The following is a 20,120-nucleotide window of genomic DNA, read 5'->3' as shown; positions in this document are numbered from 1 at the left end:
CGTGGGAAGCGAGAACGCTACCGCACGACCACGAGATGCGGGCTCAATGACAACCATAGCAGAATATTGTCAAGTGATGTTTCACAGAACCGAAAGAAATTTTGTTGGTATGTAAAGGCTGTTTAGTGGCACCAAGTTAGTTTCCATTCCCTAGTGAATTAGACACGAACTGAAACAGAGGGTAGCAGACCAAAAGCTGAAATGCATAACATCGTTTTCAGATGTTCCTTTACAAAGGGAAAAACCAGAAGAACTGCCCCCTTTAACCCTCCTACAAAACCTAAGAAACTTCAGTGGCTACACTTGTTTTCCCACAGAAGAAAGGGACATTTGAGCTATGACACTTGTTGCAAACAAGCGAAATACCCTTTAGAATCTCTGTTCATAACTTTAGGTCAAGTGCATTCCAGATATCAAAATCAAATTGTTAGGATGTTTATACAAATTCACGAATTTTTGAACGGAATCTGTTTGTACTAGGTATGTAATGAGCTAATGACATAAGATATTTACAGGGCTTAACAGGCAACATTTACACTATGCGAAAGTCATTCGACTTAGGAGGGAACTATGTCTGCTATATAAACTCTTTTCTGCACATCGGAGTGCTCCTGTCGTGAATATCGTATTACATTTCCCTTCCATCGCTTTTGCCACCAGAGAGATCAACGATCACAGCTGTCTGGGAGTACAAAGTTACCGGTAGCGAGTAACTGGCACCTCGGACATACCACGGACAGCCTGTCGGCCACGGCGATGGCGCCGGAGGCTTCCCCGGAAGAGGCGAGCGTGGGCAGGTCGGCGGTGCGCAGCGTGGCGTCGTCGTCGTCGGAGGCGGCGGTCTCGAGCAGGTCGTGGTCGTGGCGGCAGACGACGGCCAGGTCGCGCTGCAGCTGCGTCAGCACGCGCGCCAGCTGCGGCGCCTCCAGCCGCTGCGGCGGCAGCTGCTGCGCCGCCTCCAGAGGCGGGCCGCCCTGCGCCACGGCCTCCGCCGCCGCCAGCGCGCGCTGCAGCTGCTGCACCGGCGCGGCCAGCGCGTGCAGCGCCTCCGCCGCCTCCGCAGGACTGCCGCCGCCAGCGCCTTCCAGCACCACCTGCTCCGCCGCCGCCACCGCCTCCAGCAGATCGTGCACCGGGCGCGCAACCTGTGCCATTACAGCGGATCAGTACGTAGAAATGAACTCGGCAAAGCAAACTGAGCATCTAGTTAAGATCACAGCCTGGAAAGGAGGCTACCAGCAATGAACACTGCAGAATTCTTGCAAGTGGAGCACCGCCACATGCGTTGAAAGCCCAGTTATGTAGAGGTTTACTTAGAACAATAATACAATCTAAGACACACACACACACACACACAGAGAGAGAGAGAGAGAGAGAGAGAGAGAGGGAGAGAGAGAGAGAGAGAGAGAGAGGGAGAGGGGGGGGGGGAGTGAAACGATGCACCACGAAGGAATTACCCAAATGAGACAGAAATCTGTTGATGTGATGTACAAGTACAGGCAAATAAATGAGTACAGTTTCAGAAAAATTTGGATGATTTAGTCACAAGAATGAACTTCACAAGTTGAGCAAGTCAATAACGTGTTGGCCCACCTCTGGCTCTTATGCATACATTTATTTGGCTTTACATTGATTGAGTTTTTGGATGTCATTCTGAGGGATAATGTGCCAAATTCTGTCCGACTGGCGCGTTACATCATCAAAATCCCGAGCTGGTTGGTGCGACCTGCCCACAGTGATCCAAACGTTCTTAGCTGAGATCAGGCGTAGGGTTTGGTAAGAACTAAGACCACCAGTAGAAAGTCTCCCTGTGTGTGAGCAGCGATTATCTTGCTGACATGTAGGCCCACTGTGACTAGTAATGAAGGAGAGCAAAATGGAGTATAGAATATTGTCGACATACCGCTGTCCAGTAAGGGTGCCACAGATGACGACCAAATGGGTCATACTATGGAAAGAAATAACACTCCAGACCATCACTTCAGGTTGTCAGGCACACAGCCAGCGACCATAAGGTTGGTACGCCACTGCTGTCTGGAGCATCTCCAGACACGGCTTCGCTGGTCATCAGAGGTCATTTCGAAGTGGGACTCATCACTGGAGACAATTCTACCCCATTCAATGAGTTTCCAGGCGGAAGACGTGTCTGGAGAAGCCCTGGACGGTGTTGGGATACCAACCTGACTATCGCCCACCATATGTCCCAACAATCAGGAGTGATGGTTCGGGATGCCGTTTATATCCATAACACGACAGCTTTGTTTGTCATCTGCATCATCCTCACAACACAGCGCGACTTGTTTAAACTATCCACACCTGCAAAGTCAACGATTAAGACTGCACAAGTCCACATTTCGACCACTGAACTGGTAAACACACACCACTATCTGTTCAGACACCACCTCCATATCGCTGCTAGCAATTTCCGCCGATAATCTTCACAAGAAACCAAAAGAGGAATGCTGTTTAAAATCAACAGGGGTAAATTCGCTCAAAAACACCGCACTCGGATTTCCATAGAACCAAAGGAAGTTTATTGGTTTCAGTTCACCAAGTCTGCATCATTCGTTGAACACCTCCAACTAGCTTTTGGCTCCGCAGTCTGATATAAGACCACTCCCTACTGAACATGCGCACTTCCATTAAATTGCTAAACTCGCCTAGAAACAGAATGAACCACCCGAGCATACGAATGCAGAATGCAAATGTGATTCTTGTCACCTCTCCATGTTTGAAAAGTAACTTTGTGAAGCCTAGCCAACTCCAGACTTCATCAAACGAACAGCTTAAAAAACCAACTTCACTCCAGAGGACACACTACTTCGGCTCTTATACCACTCAATGCTGAAGGCCAGCCCCTCAGTTTCACGAATTCCACACCACCTCACGACATTGTTTTACATTCAGACCTTTCTGTCGATCAGGCTCCATAGCACAATGTACTCACTTTCATTATCCAGCTCCTGCTACAGCTAATAAGACATAACAGGTGCTGCTTCCTGCCAGAAACTTAAAAACTTTATTTCCACCAAGTGCTGGAAAATGCTAACTATTTTGAAAAAATTGTTTGCCCTTAAGCCAGCGACCAAAGACTTTCAGCACAAGAAGTCACCCTCATTCAGTCAACTGCCGTGCCAAAGAGGCCACAGGATTGGATAGAGGTGCAGGGAACTCTCTTGCTCTTGGCGTGGGAAACTGCCCCTAGAGGAGGAAGAATGAGCAATGATCAACCGCATGAGGATACAGAAGGCAACGAAAATAAATGCGTAAAAGACACTTAATGTGTATCCACAGGACATGTGGCTGTAATTGAAAAACTATCATGATGACCTCTCCATTGGCAAGAGATTCCGGACTAGTACCAAGTTTGGATCTTTGGGAGAGGACAGCCAATGGGGAGATGACCATGAGAAAAAGATTGAATAACCAACGAAAGGACAACGTTCTACGAGTGGGGCCGTGGAATGTCATAAGTTTGAACGTGGAAGGGAAGCTAGAAAATCTGTAAAGGGAAATGCTAAGGCTCAGACTACATATCGTAGGGGTCAATGAAGTGAAATGAAAGGAAGACGAGGATTTCTGGTCAAACGAGTATAGGAATATCAGCAGCATAAAATGGTATAATGGGAGTAGGATTCGTTATGAATAGGAAGGTAGGAGAGAGAGTGAGTTACTGTGAATAGTTCAGTGGCAGGATTGTTCTCGTCAGAATCGGCAGCAGACCAACAACGACAACAATAGTTCAGTTTTGCATGCTGACGTCGTAGGCAGAGCAACGTGAGAAAGAGAAAGTATATGAAGATATTGAATGGATAATTCAGTACGTAAAGGGATATGAAAATCTAACACTCATGGGGGATTGGAATGCCGTTGTAAGGGAGGGAGTAGAAGAAAGGATTACGGGAGGATATGGGCTTGGTAGTAGAAACGAGAGAGGAGAGTGACTAGTTGGGTTCTGCAATAAACATCAGTTAGTAACACCGAATGCTCTGTTCAAGTATCACAAGAGGAGGAGGTATACTCGGAAGAGGGTGGGAATACGGAAAGATCTCAGATAGATTACATCATGGTCTGGCAGAGATTCCGAAATCAGATCTTGGATTGTAAGGTATACCCAGAAGCAGATATCGACTCAGATCACAATCTAGTAATGATGAGGAGTAGGCTGATGTTTAACAGAGTAGTCAGGAAGAATCAGTGCGCAAAGAAGTGGAATACGGAAGTTGTAAGGAATGAAGAGATACACTTGAAGTTCTCTGAGCCTACAGATACTCCGATGAGGATTATGCAGCTTAGCTGAAGAAGAACTGATATCTCTAAAAAGGGCAATCACAGAAGCTGGAAAGAAAATCGTAAATAAAAATAACGTCACAGCGAGAAATCGTGGGTAATAGGAGAAATACTTCAGTTGATCGATGATAGAAGGAAGTACAAAAACTTTCAGGAAAATTCAGAAACACGGAAATACAACTCAGACAGGAACGAAATAAAGAGGAAATGCAAGGAAGCTAAGCAAAATGGCTGCATCAAAAATGTGAAGAAATCGGAAAAGAAATGATTGTCGGAAGGACGTATTCAGCATATAAAAAAATCAAACTTAACTTCGGTGAAATTAAAAGCAATGGCAGTAACATCAAGAGTTCAACGGGAATTCCACTGTCAAATGCAGTGGAGAGAGCGGATAGGCGGAAAGATTACACTGACGGCCTCTATGAGAGGGAATATTAGTCTGATGACGTGATAGAAGAAGAAACGGGAGTCAACACAGAAGAACTAGGGGATCCAGTATTATAACGAAAATTTAAAAAAGATCAAATAAGGCAAAAGGGATAGAAATATTTCATCAGTTTCTAAAATCATTAGTGGAAGTACCGACAAACGGCTATTCACGTTGGTGAGCAGAACGTATGAGACTGGCGATATACCATAAGACTCCAGGAAAAACATCATCCACACAATTCGGAAGACAGAATGAGCCAATAATTGCAGAACAATCGTATAATCATCTTGACAGCTCATGTATCCATGTCCATATAGAGCAGGTTGGAAAAGAAAACTGAGGGTGTGTTTTGTGATGATAAGTTTGGCTTTAGGAAAGGTAAATGCACCAGGAAGGAAGTTCTGATGGCTAATGGAAGCAAAACTAAAGAAAAATCGAGACACGTTCGATAGTGTAAAATGGTGCAACATGTTCGAAATTCTGAGAAAAATACGAGTAAACTGCAGGGAAATAGGGTAATATACAATATGTACTACAAGAAAGAGTAAAAAGTTAGACTGGAAAATCAAGAACAAACACTGTAAAACAGGGATGAAGACTTTCTCACTTACTTTACAATCTATATATCGGAGAAGCAAAATAAAAGAAGGGTTTAATAGGGGGATTAAAATTCATTGCGAGATGATATCATTGATAAGGCTCGCTAGTGACATTGCTATCCTGAGTGAAAGTGAAGAAGAATTGCAGGATGTGTTGAATGGAGTGAATAGTCTAATGAGTACAGAATAATGATTGAGAGTAAATCGAAGCAAGACGAGAGTAGTGACCAGTAGCAGAAATGAGAACAAGGAGAAACTTAACATTAAAATTGCGGATCACGAAATAGACGAAGTTAGGGAATTATGCTAACTAGGCAGCAGAATAACCTATGGCGGACGAAGCGAGAAGGACATACAGAGCAGACTAGCACTGGTGAAAAAGGCATTTCTGCCCCAGAGAAGACTGCTAGTATCAAACATAGTTCTTAACTTGAGGAAGAAGTTTCTGAGACTGTAAGTTTGAGCACAGCATTGTATGGTAGTGGGATATGGACTGTGGGAAAACCAGAACGGAAAAACATTGAAGCCTTTAAGAAGTGGTGCTACAGATGAATGTTGAAAATTAGGTGTACAAATAACGCAGGAAATGAGGAGGTTTTCCACAGAACCGGTGAGGAAAGGAACATATGGAAAATACTGACAAAAAGAAGGAAAGGATGACAGCTCGTCTGTTAAGGAATCAGGGGATAACTTCAACAGTACAAGAGAGGGCTGTAGAAGGTAAAAACTGTGCAGGAAGACAGAGCTTGGAATATGTCTAGCACATAATTGAGGCTGTAGGGCGCAGTTGTTACTATGAGGTGAAAAGGTTGGCACAGGAGAAGGATTCGTGGTGGGTCACATCAAACCAGTCAGAAGACTGATGACACAAAAAAAGCTCGCCTAGTAATTCATCTAGGAAGATTAGATAAAGACCAGCTCATCATCTCCAGGTTCAACAAAACGACCTTCTCTGGCAACTGGAAACTGCCTCTGACTTCCACAGTATGTTTAACTGCCAAATTAGTGACTTTCTTTTCTTTTTTCATATACAATGATACTTCTCATTCGTGAAATAGGAGAGTTCTGTATCTGTTGGGTGTAGGTGACTGTAATGGTTGTGTGTACCTGTGAAATAGCAGAGCTGTGCGTGTGTTTAGTGTGGTTACATGTTTGTGTTGTCTCGGGATGAGGTCAGGGACTGGATGAAAGCCAATGTCGTCACATACCCTGCTCTCCACGAATAACACGGACGAATCACCTTCAACAATGCCACATGCCCTCACTTCGTGAGATACTGAGGATAGGTATGGAATTTCGTCCGGAATATTAGTGCAATATCTGGTGATCAGGGCATTACCGCTGTCATCTCTCCTCCCACTGCTGGCCAAATACTGGCGGTGAGAATTCCATCCACCACTTTCACACAGCCATGCATCAGTAACCTTGCCTACAAAAGCATTAGGTTGGTGCATAAGTTCACAGTGTTTTCCGAGAAGTTTAATAGACACAACAGATACGCACAACAGATACATTAGTCATCAATAATATATTCTCCTTCACTATTTGCAACAGTCAGTCAATGCTGGGGTAACTTTTCGACTCAGCGACTGTAGAAATCACGTGGTTCTGAGGCGTAAAAAACTCGCCGAGCCATGTTTGGAGTGCATTTTCATATGGAAAGTAAGTTCCTTGAAAGTTGTTCGATAGAGAGCGGAGATGGTGAAAATCTGAGGGCGCAAGTTGAGTTACAGTGTTTTCTGTCAGTCTGGCAGTAGGTGGGCGGGTGTCATCGTGCAGTAGCACCATCTTCCTGGTCATTGTTGTTGGTCTGCTTCTGCAAGACGTCGCAATTGTTGACAAAAAATGTCAGCAGTGATGGTTGCATCTTAGGGAAGAAATTCATAGTACACCACACCGTTGCTATTCTTCAAGATGCATAACACTATCCTTTGGGGGTGTGCAGTTGTACGAGGATTTCCTGGTTTATTTGGACTCACAAATCCTTTCTTTTCCTTACGTTAGCATAAAGACACCACTTCTCGTCACCAGTAACGATACGGAATAGGAATGGTCGGTGTGCTCATAAGCCAACTGACGACGAGCCAGCAGAGATGCATATATGGCCACCTGCTGATTTTTGATTTTGGCTCAGAGCATGTGATTCTAATACAACCGATTTCTCGACCTTCCCCACTGCATGCATATGTCGGACGAAGGAGGAATATTCATCACATTTGCCAGTTCTCGAATATACTGACGTGGATCGTTGTGGATTAATGCCTTCAAAGGATCTTCATTAAACCACGAAAGTCTTCCTGAAGACTGAGAGTCACTAATGTCAAGACAATTCTCTTTAAAATGAGAAAACCATTTTCTTGCCGTGCTCTGTCCAATGGCGTTGTCACCAAACAAGGTGAAAATTTCTCTGCCTCCCTCTGCTGCCGTCACCCCTCTACCGGAATGAAACAGAAGACTATATCGGACGTCCAAATGTCTCCAATTGGCACTCGATTTCCTAGCGTCCACAGCTCCTTTCGCTATCTCCAAACTACATCATCATCAGTGTTCTGCCAAAAGGCAGGTTTTCACATGGTAGTTCTCCAGGCTGTATGGTCATCTGCCTCTTCAGGTCTGCATAATTTCCTCTTCTCTTTATGATGTCTATCATCTTGTATCTCCTTATTCCTCTCAGTCTTCTCCCACAAACCATTCCTTCCAAAGCATCTTTTTCCTTCCTCTTATAACCTTCAGCAGACTTCTTCTCTCACCAACCCTTTCCAATACCCTTTCATTACTCAGTCTTTCCATCCAGATTATTCTCTCCATTCTCCTCCACATCCGCATCTCAAATGCTTCTAACCTTTTTTCATCCTCTCGTCTCAGCGTCCATGTTTCTGCCCCATATAGTGCCACAGTCCAGACAAAACATTTGCTAAGCCTTTTCTTTAGACTTTTATCTGATTTGCCACATAAGAGTCTCCTTTTTCTGTTGAATGCCTCCTTCGGTATTGAAATTCGAGTTTTCACCTCCTGGTGACATCTCAAGTCTTCAGTTATTGTGCTTCCAAGATATTTATATGCACTTACTTGGCTAATGGTAGATTGTCCTATTTTAATATTGGACAGACTGCACCTTGTACTGATGACCATACTCCGTTTTTGCTGTGTTTATTTGCATCCCATATTCCACACAAGCTTCATTCATATCTTTAAGCATGTTATTCACTGTCCGCTCACTTTCTACCATTAATACCATGTCATCAGTAAATCTTATACATTCTGTTCTCTTTCCACCAATACATATTCCTCTTTTCCCATCTAAGCCTTTCGCAATAATCTCTTCAAGGTATGCATTAAACAACAGCGGGGAAAGGCAACAACCTTGTCTAGCACCTCATCCAATGCTGCTTCCTTCTGACATTTCATTTCCAATTCTTATCCTTACTTTCTAGTGTAAACATAGATTTCTTTCCAATCTACTCCTTCCCTCTTCAAAATATCCATCAGCTTGTACCACTGAGCTCTGTCAAAAGCCTTTTCTAAATCTATAAAAACAGCAAAGATTTCTCTACCTTTTTCCATAATCTTTCCCCTATAGTTCTTAACAGACCAATAGCATCTCTTGTTCCTTCTCCTCTTCTAAATACGAACTGCTCCTCTGTAATCCCTCTATCCAGCTTGCCATATAGCCTTCTATTCAACACTCTCAGCAAGACTTTAGGTGCGTGAGAAATTAGACTGATGGTCCAACGCTCTTCACATATTTTAGTGTTTCTCTTTTTCTCTACTGGTATCATAACTATTGCAAGGAAGTCCTCAGGCCATTCCCCTTTGTCATATATCTCGTTACAGAGGTAGACTATTTCTTTCCTTGCCTTGTTTCCCACACTCTTCAACAGTTCTGCTGGCAAATCATCAATTCCACATGCCTTCCTATTCTTCATCTCCTTCAGCGCCTTTTCTGCTTCCAAGATAGTGAATCCCTTTCCATCTTCCGGCACATATTGCTCCTCTTCAACCTTAATTTCGCTTTGCGTTTCATCCCCCTTGCACAGACATTCAATATATTCTTGCCATCTGTTCAAAACCTCCAGTGGTTCTTCTGCTAGAGTACCATCAGCTCTTCCTATTTTACGTTCAAAAACTATCTCACTAGCCAGTCTGTACATCATTTCATATTTTCCCTCTTTCTCCATTTTCTCTATTTTATCGCAAACGACAAAATGACAATATGTAAAATTAAGTAAGAACAGTGGACAACAAATAAAAAAATGCCAGTCGATAAATAAAGCATAACAACCGGAACACTACCGTGCAAAAGAAAAAAAAACGCTATGAACGTATGCACCAACATAACAGTTAGCCACTGCAAAGTGATATGCTAGACAACGGCAGTTGCATACTTACCGCAAATAAGGCGTCAGCTGGTGTCGGTTCCGGCCGGTGGACCGCCTGCTCCAGCGGCAGCTGCTGCTCGACGACGGCCAGCCCCTGCCTGAGTTCGCGCAGCGGCTGTGCCAGAGCCTCCAGCAGCGGCGCCGCAGGGACTGCCTCTCCGGCCTCCTCCAGCGTCGTCTGCAGCACGACGGCGGCGAGCGCGCGGTGCAGCTCCTCCGCTGGACGAGCCAGCGTCTGCAGCTGGGACGCGCTCGCCTCCTCGGCCATGGCCACTTCCCCGCCCTCTAGCACCACCTGCTGTTCCGCAACTGCCGTCTCTTTCGCCAGCTCCGACGCCGGCATCGCCAGGGTCTCGAGCTTCGACAGGCTGGCCTCATCTGCCAGCGACTTGTCCCTACCTTCGAGAATGACCTGCTGCTCTGCAACGGCCACCGCCTTGAGCTCTTCCTTCAGCGACTCGGCAGTCGTCTTCAGCTGGCTCACGCTCGGCCCTTCCGACAGTGACGCTTCTCTCTGTTCCAGGACTTGCTGCTGCTCTGCTACAGCGGTGGCTCTCGTCGGCTCTTGAGAGGCCACTGCGAAGGTCTCCGGTTCAGCCTCCGTTCTTTCCCCCACTGCCGACTCTTTAAAGGTTTCCATTACATCGTGTTGAGTAGCTACAGCAGCCTGTTTCAGCGATTCCTGGGCAGATTCAGCTTGCTTTTTCAGCTCAGATAGACCTCCAGCTTCGGAGAACGACTCGTCCCTCGCCTCGAGAACCGTCTCTTGCTGTGCTGTAGCTAACATTTTCTGAGCTTCTGTTGTAGGACTTGCGGCCGTTTTAAGCTTAGATATGCCACTTTCCTCAGAAATACTTTGGCCGGCAGCCTCGAGCACAGTCGGTTCGTCTGTAGTTGCGATTCCGTGAAACTCTACGCCGGGCGCAGCCACTTCTTTCAAACGAGACACGCTCTCTTTGTCAGAAAGAGACTGCTCTCTGGCTTCGAGTGCCACTTGCTGTTCAGCTACCGCAATTCCCTTTTGAGCTTCTGACAATTCCAACGCCTCTGTTCGCAGTTGTGAAACACTCTCCTGATCAGACAGTGACTGCTCTCTCCCTTCTAAGATTATTTCCTCTCGAGTGGTTGCTATACCTTTTTGCTGCTCTTCTGTGGAAACAGCCGCAGTTTTCAGTTCTGATGCACCGAGCTGCTCAGCAATAGATGCGTCCCTCGCTTCTAAAGCAGTTTGCTGCAGCACTCCAGCGACATGGCGGATGTGTTCATCGGACACAGAAGCCAAGGTTTCCATCTGCGAGACATTTGTGCCATCAGAGACAGATTCGTCTTTTGCTTCCAAGATAACGTGTTCCTGTACTATGGCAACGGCTTTCAGAGGTTCTTCGGCAGATTTAGCCGTCTCCTTTAGCTTGGCGACGTCAGCCGTTCCTGAAAGTGAGGTGCCTTTCGCTTCTAATGCAGTCTGTTGTTCGACAGCCACTGCAGCCGTGTGTGTTTCTTTGAGGAGTGCCGCTTGAGCCTTGAGAGCAGAAATGTCTTCCTTTCCAGAGAGAGAAACCTCTTTTCCTTCCATGACTATCTGCTGTTCTGTTGTTGCCAATGCTAGTCTCTTTTCTTCAGCTGGAGTTGCTAACGTCTTCAGCGCTGACACACCCTCGTTTTCGGACAGTGATGCGTCCCTCGCCTCCAGAACGTCTGCCTGCTGCTTGGAAGCTACCTGCCTGAGAGGCTCTTCTGTCGACACCACCTCAGTCTTTAGGTCGGACATGTCGGTCGCGTCTGAGATGGAAACGTCCTTGGCCTCCATCAGGACCTGCTGCTGCACCGTCGCCACAGCGAGCTGCAGCTCCCTCAGAGGCTGCGCCACCTCCTTCAGCAGTGAAAGGCCCTCGGCCGCAGACACTCGTCCGGCGGCCTCCAGCGCCGCCTGCTGCTCCACCGTCGCTATGCCGCGCTGCACCTCTCGCAAGGGCTGGGCCAGCGTCTCCAGCACGGATGCTGAGGTCCTGTCTGCCAGCGAGTCTCCCTTAGCCTCCAGCGCCACCTGCTGCTGGACTTGCGCCACGTTCCTCTCCAGCTCGCGCAGCGGCTCTGCGAACGTCTGGAGCAGCGAGACCACGTCGCTGGCGCTGGACAGCGTCGCCTCTGGAGCCTCCAGCAGGTGCTGGAGCTCGGCCTGCGCTAGGCCGCGGCTCACCTCCTCCAGGGGCCGGGCCAGCACTGCCACCGCTGCCGGCTTCTGAGATAGGGCCTCTGCTCGCTCTCCGAGCACAACCTGCCAAAAGAAGCAGTGGTCTACATACACTGGCTTACCACAGAGTGTGTGTTTATTACTATTAACTATTGAGACACAGTGCTTATGACAAGTTTTAACAAAATATTGATCATGTGCTGAAACTTTATTGATATTGTTAATCTGCTTACACTTCAGCAACAGCAGGATGTATTAAATATTATCACATAACATTTACTCAAATGAAAATATGTGGCTCCAGAGACCTTTTGAAGTCTCAGAGGTCTATGACGTATATTGGCAGACTGAAGGAAAGAATTAAAATATGTATCAAGACCAGATTCGAACCCGAGTCTCCTGCTCACTAGGCAGATGTTTCAGGTGGGATCTGTCGTTTTGTTCGATGCTGAGGTGCTATTCCAGTACAGTTGGAGAGCTTCAGCAAATCAGTTCGGGCTTAAGGAGAATATCAAGTGGGCTGAGGCTTGAAAGGGAATTTGGGTTGAGGAGGGAGGCCTGCTAGGATAGTCTGTGCAGTTGTGCAAAGCTACTGTCCCAGGGTGACGTAGTGGTTAGCCCATCTACCTAGTGAACAGGTGATCCTGGTTCAAATCCTAAATTTTAATTCGTCATTTCGGACTGCACATACATAACATAATGATTAATTATCGAGACCCTTGGGTTTTTCCACACTGAAATGCAAACGTCACACACCCACCCACCCACACCTGCACATACACATACACACACACACACACACACACACACACACACACACATACAAAGAGAAAAAAAAGGAATGCAGAGGACATCAATATTTATTTGGATAAAAAACTCTGACTAAAATTATTGGGACACTCATGTGGTTGCAACTGACAGCTCGAAAAAAAAGTGTACATAACTAATTTGTAATCACAATTAACCGCCTGACAGAGGGTTCATCGAACCACCTTCATGCTTATCTAGCATCTTTGGTTGAAGATTGGTGGACATTCACAGCTCTCGTAAATATAAGTGTTAAATTGAGTAATAACAATTAATTAAGGCAATATTTCATCATAAATAAGCAAATTAATATATATTGTAAGCCACCAATTGAAGATTTTACATTTGTTGCGTATTTTCTGGAAAAGGAAAACATGTTTTAGGCGCGAATTTTGGACTATGATTTGTTTACATTGCGGTATACTGTAAGTTATGTGATTATTTTAATACAATAACGTTTATGTTGTTTGTGTATTCTTATACGCCATCGATTTAATTCTCAAGTAAGCAGCCGAAGTGAAAAGTTCCAAAATAAGTGAAAAGTTTACATAGCATAGGCTCAGTTCTTTGCTTACTTTTTCATTCGTCATGTAAACAATACATGTTAAATCGTTTTTGTTTCTCCAGAAGTTTTGAATTATTATCCGAATTTTAGGCCTGAACTTTCTATGAAATTTAATATATTGGTTGAGTAGCCCACGAAGTTATTCTTGTTTTAACTTAGTCAAAAGCTAAAATTTGTTTACCATGATTGAGAAGTGTATGACTTGCCATAGGATTGTTAGTTATGGGGTGTAGTGTGAGGGTTGTTGTAGTTTCTTTCATGAGGATGACTGAAGCGGCGTGGGAATTTGGGAAATAAACAAGGCTCATTGGTTGTGTAGGATTTGCTGTAGAGATAGGAAGATAGTGGAACAGGAGGGAAAGATTGTTGCCCTTCAGGTGGAACTAGATAAAGCGAAACAAGATCTGGAAAGGTTAAGGGGGGAGAAGGGAAAAGAGAGTTGGGAAGTGACAACAACTTATAGAAGAAATAAGGAATATGACGTTCTCAGACAGTGTGGTTGTGAATGTGGAAAACAGGTTTGATCGGTTCTCACAGTTGGAAACTGATGAGCCACAAGTGGATGCAGGAGTAGACAGGACACAACAAACATTCAGTACGTGTTTCAAAAGCAAGAAGTCACAAAAAAGACAAGAAAAAAGTTTTGTTTTTAGGTAGTTCACATGGTAGAGGTGTTGGCAAACTTTTCAGGATGAACTAGGGTCACGTTATCAGGTCACAAGTTTTTTTAAACCTAGTGCAAGTGTGAGTCAGGTGGTAGAGGATATAGCTTCACTTTGAAAAAACTTCACCTAGGAATACACCGTGGTAATAGTGGGTGGGGCAGGCAACAGCATAGGTAGGAACCCTAATTATTCAACTGAGAGTGACCTGGTAAAGATAGCTTCAGCAGTAAGACTTACTGGTGTAGGGCTTGTGTCTGTTTGAGGCGACAAAGCCAGCCTCATTTAAAACCTTCTGGTAGGAAAGTTAATTTAGAGGTAGAACTGCTGCTTGGATCAGGTATGGGGTCTCATATCAGTGTGGTTCCTGTTAACTCTATCGGCAGGTGGAATTACACTAGGCATGGCCTTCACATCAAGACGAAAGTGAAGGGAAAACTGTCCAGGCTAATAGCAAATAACTTAAGGAGGGGACACTGTCACAAGTGGTAAAGTACTAATGGTTACAAGTGACAGATCAGCAGTTTTTTTAGGCTATGGAGGGCAGAAACAAAAGATTTTCAGAGACAGGCTGAAAGTGATATTCACATTGACTAAATAGGCAGCCAGAAAGTAAATTTTAATGCATACAATTCATGCAGACAGCCTCTGATTGAAACTAGATATACTAAAAAATTGACAGGAAAATTAGGTTCATCCAGTTGCAATTCAGCCAGTGCACAAAATCAGTTACCCTTACTGCATCAGAATATCTGAGGACTAAGCGGTAAGCTTAATGAGTTGCTTATCTGTGTTAAAGAATTAGAGTTGAGCAAAGAGTTGATATAATCTGCCTCGCTGAACATCATGTGACCACTGGTATAGATATGTTAAATGTTACAGGATACAGTTAGCTTCTTACTTCTGTAGAGAAAATAAGGAGAAAGGAGCAGTTGCTACGTTTGTCAGAAACTGTTTTGATTTCAAGAATGATATTAATCAATTTTGCTCAGAGTAGTACTTAGAAACTTGTGCAACAGAAGTAGTATTTCATAATATGTCCTTTATTATGGTAGGTATATACAGATCACCTTCAGGAATTTTTTAAGCTCTTCATAAAAAATGTTGAAGCTCTGTTGTACCATCTCATGATAAAAAGCAAGGAAATGGTGGTTTATGGTGATTTTAATGAGGATTTATTGCAAAGCTCTGACAGTGAACAATAATTATAGTCAGTAACACTATCATTCAATTTAGTTCCTACTGTGAACTTTGCAACTAGGATATGTAAATGCTCTGAGACTGCTACTGATAATATCTTTGTAGACAAATCTAGGGAAAAAAAGTCATATCACAAAACCAATAGTAAATGGGCTCTATGATCATGACACGCAGCTTCTTGTGTAAAATGTTAAAACTTGTCAGGGTAAATAAAATCTATTAATCTGAGTGCAGGAGGGTAATAAATAAGATAAAAATTGAGAAATTCATGATATTGCTCAAAGACATGAACTGGATAGATGTTTACAACACTTCTGACTCAAATGGAAAATACAAAGCATTCATTAATGAAGTTACCTCTTTTGAAAAATGTTTTTCCCTAAAGGCAACTCAAATCACACAGTGCTCTAAAAATAAATTGTGGATTACACAAGGAATAAAGGTATCACATGGAAAAAAAAGGAGACTGCATCTACGATCTAGGAACAGCTCTGATGTTAGAATTGTAATGCATTACAAAGTATACTGCAAAATATTGAAGCAAGTAATCCAGAAATCGAAGCAGCTTTATTATGAGCAAAAGATAATTACATCAGGAAACACTGTACGGGATATAGTGAAGGCAGACAGGTGGAGCCAAAAAGGAAGAGGAACAGATAGCTCTAAAATTAAATGAGATTGGTAACAAATGCATGTAGTGTTGCAAACTTCTTAAACAAGTACTTCATTTCTGTTACTGACAGCTTGGGGTTGTCAGGTTTGGTAAACAGTGCAATGGAGTATCTAAGACCAGTCTTTAAAAATAACTACAGTGAAATAGAAATGACACTCCTATCTCCCTATCTCCTTAAAATGTAAGTATTACAGTGGGTATGAAAACATATCAACAAAGTTAATCAAAGAGTGTGCATGGGAGTTGAGTTCTCTCTTAAGTTATTTGTGTAATCAATCTCTTATCAGTGGAACATTTCCAGACTGGCTACAATATGCTGAAGTTAGGGTTCTGTAAAAGGAGGAGGATAAAGAGGTACCACCAAACTACTGACCAATTTCACTTTTGCCAGCTTTTTCAAAAATATTTGAAAAGGTTGTGTTCAAGCGTCTCCTTAAGCATCTGACTGAAAATACTATATTGTCCAAGTCACAGTTTGGATTTCTTCAGGGTTCTGATATAGAGAAAGCTATTTGCACTTACAGTGAGAATGTACACTAATTCATTAGATAATAAATTAGAGGCTACTGGAATTTTCTGTGATCTGTCAAAAGCCTTTGACTGTGTGAACCACAGCACTCTCTTAAGTAAATTAGAATATTATGGTGTCGTTGGCAATGCTGTAAAATGATTGGAGTCTTATCCATCTAACAGGAAACAAGGGGTGTCATTGCAAAATACTTGTGCAGTAAGCAATTGGTCTTCATTTAACTGAGAATTAATTATGTGTAGTGTACATCAAGGTTCCATCTTGGGTCGATTGCTTTTTCTTGTGTCCATTAATGACCTCTCGTCTGTTACATTGCCAGACACTAAGTTTGTTTTGTTTGCAGATGATACAAACATTGCAATAAGTAGCAGGTCAAGTACAAATTTGGAAACAGATGCTAATCAAATTTTCACTGACATTAGTAAATGGGTTAAAGATAATTGATTGTCATTAAACTTTGAGAAGTCCCACTATATGCAGTTGAGAACCTGTAAGAGATTTCCTTCCAGCATGTGTATAACATATGAAGATATGCAGATTGAAGATGCTGACAGTGTTAAATTTCTGGGATTACAACTTGATAATAAATTCAGTTGGGGAGGGCATACCACGGAATTGCTTAAGTGCCTAAACAAGTCTGTATTTGCAGTGAGAATGATGTCAGATGTAGGAGATATAAAAAAAACTTTTATACTTTACTTACTTTCATTCTATTATGTCATATGGGATCATATTCTGGGGCAACTCATCAAACCAAGCAAAAGTTTTTAGGGTGCAAAAGCAAGTGATAAGAATCACTTGTGGTGTAAATTCAAGAACATCATGTATAAACGTGTTCAAGGAACTTTGTATTCTAACCACTACTTCTCAGTATATTTATTCCTCAATGAAATTTGCTGCAAGTAATATATCTCTATTTCCAACAAATAGATCAATACACAGTAGCAATACTAGGAATAAGAACCATCTACATAGAGACCTAAAATCACTTGACTGGTCCAAAAAGGGGTCCAATATTCAAGAACACACATTTTCAATAAATTACCAGCAACCATTAAAACTTGGTTTCAGATAACGCACGGTTTAAACAGAGTTTGAAAGACTTTTTGATAGGCAACTCCTTCTACTTTATGGATGAGTATCTTAACAGAGACTGTTAAGCCAACTTAAGTAAAAATGTCTATTAGAGTTCAGTTTTGACAGCATCTGGTTACAACAGTCAAGATTAGGTATTTTGTTTATGATAAATTTATTAATAATGCATAACAATGTTTCATTCTGACAGCATATTAATTCTGTAGATATTAGCTATTCCAGTTTCGACAATCTCCTGAAAAATGATGAAGGTAGTAAATATTGTATTGAAATGTTTTATGTTTTTATGTTATATTTTCCGCCATGTTCCACACCCACGAGAATCATCTTATTGTATGGGTCTATGGAACGAAAACTTATCTAATCTAATCTCAACCGTTCCGCTCTCGAACAGCACGCGGGAAAACGAATATTTAAATATCTCGTGCAAGCTCTGATTTCTCTATTTTATTATAATGATCATTTCTCTCCATGTAGTTGGGTGCCAGCAAAATAATTTCATACTCTGAGGAAAAAGTTGGTGACTGAAATTTGATGAGAAGATCCCACTGCAAGGAAAAACGTCCTTGTTGTTTTAAATGATTGCCACCGCAATTCGCGCATCATACCTAGAGCACTGGTATACATCGAAATTTCCCAGCACGTGACCGAAACGTCCTGGTAGAAGAGTCAAAGCAAAACAGCTCAGCCCTTCGGTTGAACCGCTTTCGGCAGCAGCAGCGGCAGTGTTGTAGCTGTATCTGGCTCAGTACTCAGACAGCTAGAGGTGTCATCTGCATTGTCCTGACTAGGGTGCATTATTTCTGCTGCTACCGAAATCCAGTTGCCGCACGATATTTTAAGACTGTAGACATGTACTTGTAAACAAACAAACAATTTTTTTTCAGATCATAATTAAAAATTTATGACCATCTCTCGTATTGGCGTATTCACGAATCTAACCAACAAGACTTAATTAAAAAAGTTATGGGACGTTGTGACACACGAAGTTAAAGCTGCCACTATAAAACAGATCACATTAACAAAAGGTTAATTAAAAGAAGTTAACTGAATGCTAAATGAAATACATCGAGTTTTAAATACTGTAAAGTATAATGTAAAGTGTCTGAATATGTGAGAGTGTAGTTCATTTTTGCCCATATGTTCATCTTATGTACAATTAATAACATGTAATACGGCAGCAAGCAATTCTAGGTCCCCAGTCATGAGATATTTCGTATTCTGTAAAGCAAATACTGAGAAATTTTCTCAAAACCGTGTCTCATCGCTAACACAGAACTCAAATGAATGAAGGGGTCATTGTGGATTCTGTCATCTGCCATGAAATCGTCGTCCCTAAATGTCTACTCTTTGTTCAGTTGAGTTTAATTAGGAGCGTACTTCATCTATCATTCCCTCAATAAATGTCGTACTAGACTATTTACTTTTACTCGAAAATTCATTAGTGTTTTAGAAGGAGTGAGCAAGGGGAAAAACTTTAATTTATGGTTCTAAAACAGTTTATTTTTTCTGGTATATTGTCAAAGAGCTTAACAATGTTGCACATTGCTAGCTGCCAAAGTTGGTTTCACTAGGATGTACTGTCGATCTTTTCTCCTTCTTGTACTGTATTCGTGAATACATCGATTAGTCACGATATTAGATGGATAGTTGGACCATAATTTCTGCAGTGAGTAAAGGCATTGTGAACCCTTAGTTAACTTTTCAGAAATGCCTAGAAGTTACAGAGTGCAGATCCTTTGCAAGATTTTGAATATTTAATTTTGTGTATTAATGGCGACCAGCTACCAAAACCTGTAGGAGATCCGTTGATGAACACATACAAATAATGAAAGCCTTCAATACTCTGTTCAATTTATTACACGTTCTTGGCAGATTATTTTAATTTAATGCAATAAAACATAGGTTTTAATGTACTTTCCAAGTTTGAAGCTGATCCATTTGTGCAAAACTAATTAATAACTTTTATTTATTTTGTTCTGTATTTCTACCTATTTCTTAAGGCTGAAAAACAATGTTTCATGTTTCCACGGTGTGTTTCATGATCTATGAAGTTCCAAGGATGAGGACGTAAACGTTAGGGGTTGCTGAGAAGATGCCTGGACATTTCGCAGCCGATATATGAAAAGAAGAGAGCAATTGGTTACAGATGCATTCATTGATTAATACTTGTATAACGTGAAAAAAACCGACCAATTATCTTTCCCAATTCAAATAAAGTGGATCCGGATGTGGATCTGTCAGCAGGTGAGTGCTGTAATAGGACATTCTCATCTACCATTACTTTCCCTCAACAGTAGTACTCGATATCAACAATATTTTTCGAATTTTGCACAACTCAATATAATCTCAGCTGTTTTTCTGAAACATTTCATATAATTTTATATACAATATGTTATATTACGTATCACATAACTAATGAGGAGGTACTGAATAGAACTGGAGAACAGGAGTTTGTGGCACAACTTGATTAGAAGAAGGGATCGGTTGGTAGGACATATTCGGAGACATCAAGGGATCACCAATTTAGTATTGGAGGGAAGTGTGGAGGGTAAAAATCGTAGAGAGAGGCCAAGAGATGAATACACTAAACAGATTCAGAAGGATGTAGGTTGCAGTAGGTACTGGGAGATGAAGAAGCTTGCACAGTAAAGAGTAGCATGGAGAGCTGCATCAAACCAGTCTCTGGACTGAAGACCA

The 20,120-nt window shown here is 42.5% G+C and overlaps 1 protein-coding gene across 1 annotated transcript in view; it reads right to left on the bottom strand.

Annotated features, from left to right (window-relative positions):
• LOC124613832 (titin homolog) overlaps positions 1-20,120 on the bottom strand; it is a 1,109,199-nt gene that overhangs the window by 1,074,952 nt on the left and 14,127 nt on the right. Inside the window, exons 4-5 of the mRNA XM_047142555.1 lie at positions 9,709-11,973; positions 732-1,145 (exon numbers count right to left, since the gene is read on the bottom strand). Of these exons, the coding sequence (XP_046998511.1) occupies positions 732-1,145; positions 9,709-11,973 (2,679 nt within the window). The remainder of the gene's footprint in view (positions 1-731; positions 1,146-9,708; positions 11,974-20,120) is intronic.

Source organism: Schistocerca americana, chromosome 4, assembly GCF_021461395.2.
Source record: "Schistocerca americana isolate TAMUIC-IGC-003095 chromosome 4, iqSchAmer2.1, whole genome shotgun sequence".
In the NCBI taxonomy this organism is placed as follows: Eukaryota; Metazoa; Arthropoda; class Insecta; order Orthoptera; family Acrididae; genus Schistocerca; species Schistocerca americana.
The sequence above is the reverse complement of the archived record's forward strand: the minus strand, read 5'-3'. Positions and strand labels throughout refer to the sequence as shown.